This window comes from Branchiostoma belcheri, unplaced genomic scaffold (assembly GCF_001625305.1).
Source record: "Branchiostoma belcheri isolate BF01 breed outbred unplaced genomic scaffold, Haploidv18h27 scaffold113, whole genome shotgun sequence".
Lineage (NCBI taxonomy): Eukaryota > Metazoa > Chordata > Leptocardii > Amphioxiformes > Branchiostomatidae > Branchiostoma > Branchiostoma belcheri.
The window spans coordinates 625,811-628,293 of record NW_017802525.1 but is presented as its reverse complement, the minus strand read 5'-3'; the positions used below and the strand labels follow the sequence as shown (position 1 = coordinate 628,293).

Genomic DNA, 2,483 nt, shown 5'->3' with positions numbered 1-2,483 from the left:
CTACTGATACTCTCTGCTGATACTGTTTGTGACCGGCATCTGATCCAACTGAACATAAAAACCTAAATCATCACCAACCAAAACAAAACTTCTGTATCAGATTCAGAAGAAACTTAAACTAGTACCTTCCTGAGCGGCGGCCCGGGCGCCAGGTTTGCCAGTTTCCACTCATTGATGACCTCCTCAATCCTCGCAACAAACCTGGGGAAATACAAGATTTCGATGGGAAGCTTTAGATGGGAACTTATCGTGAGACAGTAGGATTATTCTCTTTCAAAATGATAGGATCTGTAATATCAGGGAGATCTGTAATTTACCAGGAAGACCAAAAAAGTGGTCGTTGACAAATATCTAAAGAGAAAGCATCAATAGTTCTGGTTCTCGCAGATATAGAAGTAATGTGAAAACTTACATGAACAATAGATGATACATAATTAGGTATGATTGCATCATTTATTTACTACATCATGGCGGGGAAATGATGGGATATAATTGACATCTGTCACAAGTGGGATACGCCCTCTGAGGCCCTTCACTTCAGGCTATAAATAAATTCTGTACCTGTGGCAGCTTGGCTATGAAAAACAAGAGCCTATATAACAAGCGTTGACCTTGTGGCTCCGAATTCTACGTCACAGCTGGTAATTGAAACGGATGAAGTTTTGAATGAATCGATTACTTTTTTTACAGGACAGGCCAAAGAATTTAAGTGGTTTTAATGGGTAAAATCTAAATGTTAAACAGATTGTGGACAAGCAGGAACAATTATAAGGGCTAGATCTCTTCATCACAGGCACCTCAGCCAAAATTCCGACTTAAATTAGTTTTTCAAGCAGATGAAAGAAACAAAATTCGACGTAATGTAACCCAGTTTTACCTCTCCCATTCTGATGCAGTTGTGAAGTCGGTGATTTCAAACACCTCAGACTCCTGCAAAGACAAAAACAAACACATCACGACTTGCAGCAACACCTCAACTCACTGTCTACACAATCTTGCGACAATGGGAGGTGTAAAAAGACAATTTTGAGGCATTTTTCTGCCCTGACACCGACCTCTTCTCCGCCTTCCGCCATTGTGGTGCGCACGGAACTGTGGGATAGTTCCGGCTGTAGGTCAGAAGTCACCAACATGGCCGCCGATCCTGAGTTCCAGCCCGGAGCCGCGCCTTTCGGCAATTTTATCAACTATTACAGCTTCAACCCTCCAGAAAATAGGCTCAAACTGTTACCAAAGGAGTTCTACACTATTATCAGAAGAAATTGTAAAGATAAGCCGCTCATCGGGCTGGATATAGGGTGCAACACTGGGGTAGGTTTGGTGTGTCGTCTGCTAGCATGTAAACATGTGAGAATTTCTTCTAGCTCTCTTTTGTCTATTTCTACTTGTTTGTTGCCCTGTAAAACGCAGGTATCATAAAAACAGAAATATATCCGTTATATGTCGTGTCTTTTCAATAGAAGAGAAATCAATGTATGGATTCTTGAGCAATGAGCTGCATTTGATAATTAACTTCAAATTGCAGTGGTATGTTGTTGTGATGATGTCCACATAACTATTATAGTAGTTTACAAGTGGTAAGTGGTATAGTCTTGGACAATATGTAAACAGAAACCTTGATCATCTTTCTTCCTCTCCCCAGGACCTGACAGCAGCACTTGTCGAACAGTTCTCTTCAGATTCCCCTGGAAACAGTCAACCTGATCACAAGGACAGTACATTAACAGCCTCACAACCCACCCAGCACACAGACTTCAGTACAACAGTCTCACAACCCACCCAGCACACAGACTTCCACATGCTGGGCTGTGATATTGACAACATTCTAATCCAGCGTGCCACAGAGAACCACCGGCACACAGACCACCTCACATTCCAGACTCTGGACTACATGGACACAGAGCAGAGACAGGAGAGTCTGGGCTCGTATCTGCAGAGATTCAGCCGTACCAAGTTTGACGTGACGTTCTGTTTCTCTGTGACGATGTGGATCCACTTACAGAACGGGGACAGTGGGCTCAGGGACTTCCTCAGGTGGGTGATCGGATTCCAAGTCTTCGTTAATAGACGAATGGATTAATAGACTAGAAATCGCAGTAGTAGGTCACAAGGTTTCAGGTTTGATTCCCAACAAAGCTTTTGGCCTTCTAAACAAACATACATGCACTTGCTGCAGTTTTTGCAACAGACTATTCTTGAGCTTTTGATTGTGAAACATAAGGATCATTAAATGGAAAGCTACTTAGGCTATAATCATAGCCTGCTATTAGGTCTGTATTTACTATTTCGTATTAATCAATGATTCTACAGACTCTATTTTGAAATGTGTAATGTGTGGATTCACGACAACAGCAATTTGATGCAATGTACCATGTGTATTATTTTGTTACAATATCATGATGAGCCTAAACTTAGTGAGTGAGTGAGTGAGTGAATTAAGCTCCCCTCCCCCCCCGCAGGTCTGTCTCCAGTAATACCTGGTT

At 42.1% G+C, this 2,483-nt stretch overlaps 2 protein-coding genes across 2 annotated transcripts in view; one reads left to right on the top strand and one right to left on the bottom strand.

Moving 5' to 3' along the window:
* The window catches only part of LOC109462149 (rab3 GTPase-activating protein catalytic subunit-like), an 11,330-nt gene extending 10,239 nt beyond the window's left edge, over nucleotides 1-1,091 (bottom strand). The window contains exons 1-4 of the mRNA XM_019758642.1: nucleotides 1,056-1,091; nucleotides 878-930; nucleotides 126-201; nucleotides 5-48 (exon numbers count right to left, since the gene is read on the bottom strand). Of these exons, the coding sequence (XP_019614201.1) occupies nucleotides 5-48; nucleotides 126-201; nucleotides 878-930; nucleotides 1,056-1,076 (194 nt within the window). The 5' untranslated portion in view covers nucleotides 1,077-1,091. The remainder of the gene's footprint in view (nucleotides 1-4; nucleotides 49-125; nucleotides 202-877; nucleotides 931-1,055) is intronic.
* A 30-nt stretch (nucleotides 1,092-1,121) lies between these two features.
* The window catches only part of LOC109462148 (pre-miRNA 5'-monophosphate methyltransferase-like), a 3,181-nt gene continuing 1,819 nt past the window's right edge, over nucleotides 1,122-2,483 (top strand). Inside the window, exons 1-3 of the mRNA XM_019758641.1 lie at nucleotides 1,122-1,339; nucleotides 1,752-2,034; nucleotides 2,460-2,480. Coding sequence (XP_019614200.1) covers nucleotides 1,132-1,339; nucleotides 1,752-2,034; nucleotides 2,460-2,480 — 512 coding nt within the window. The 5' untranslated portion in view covers nucleotides 1,122-1,131. The remainder of the gene's footprint in view (nucleotides 1,340-1,751; nucleotides 2,035-2,459; nucleotides 2,481-2,483) is intronic.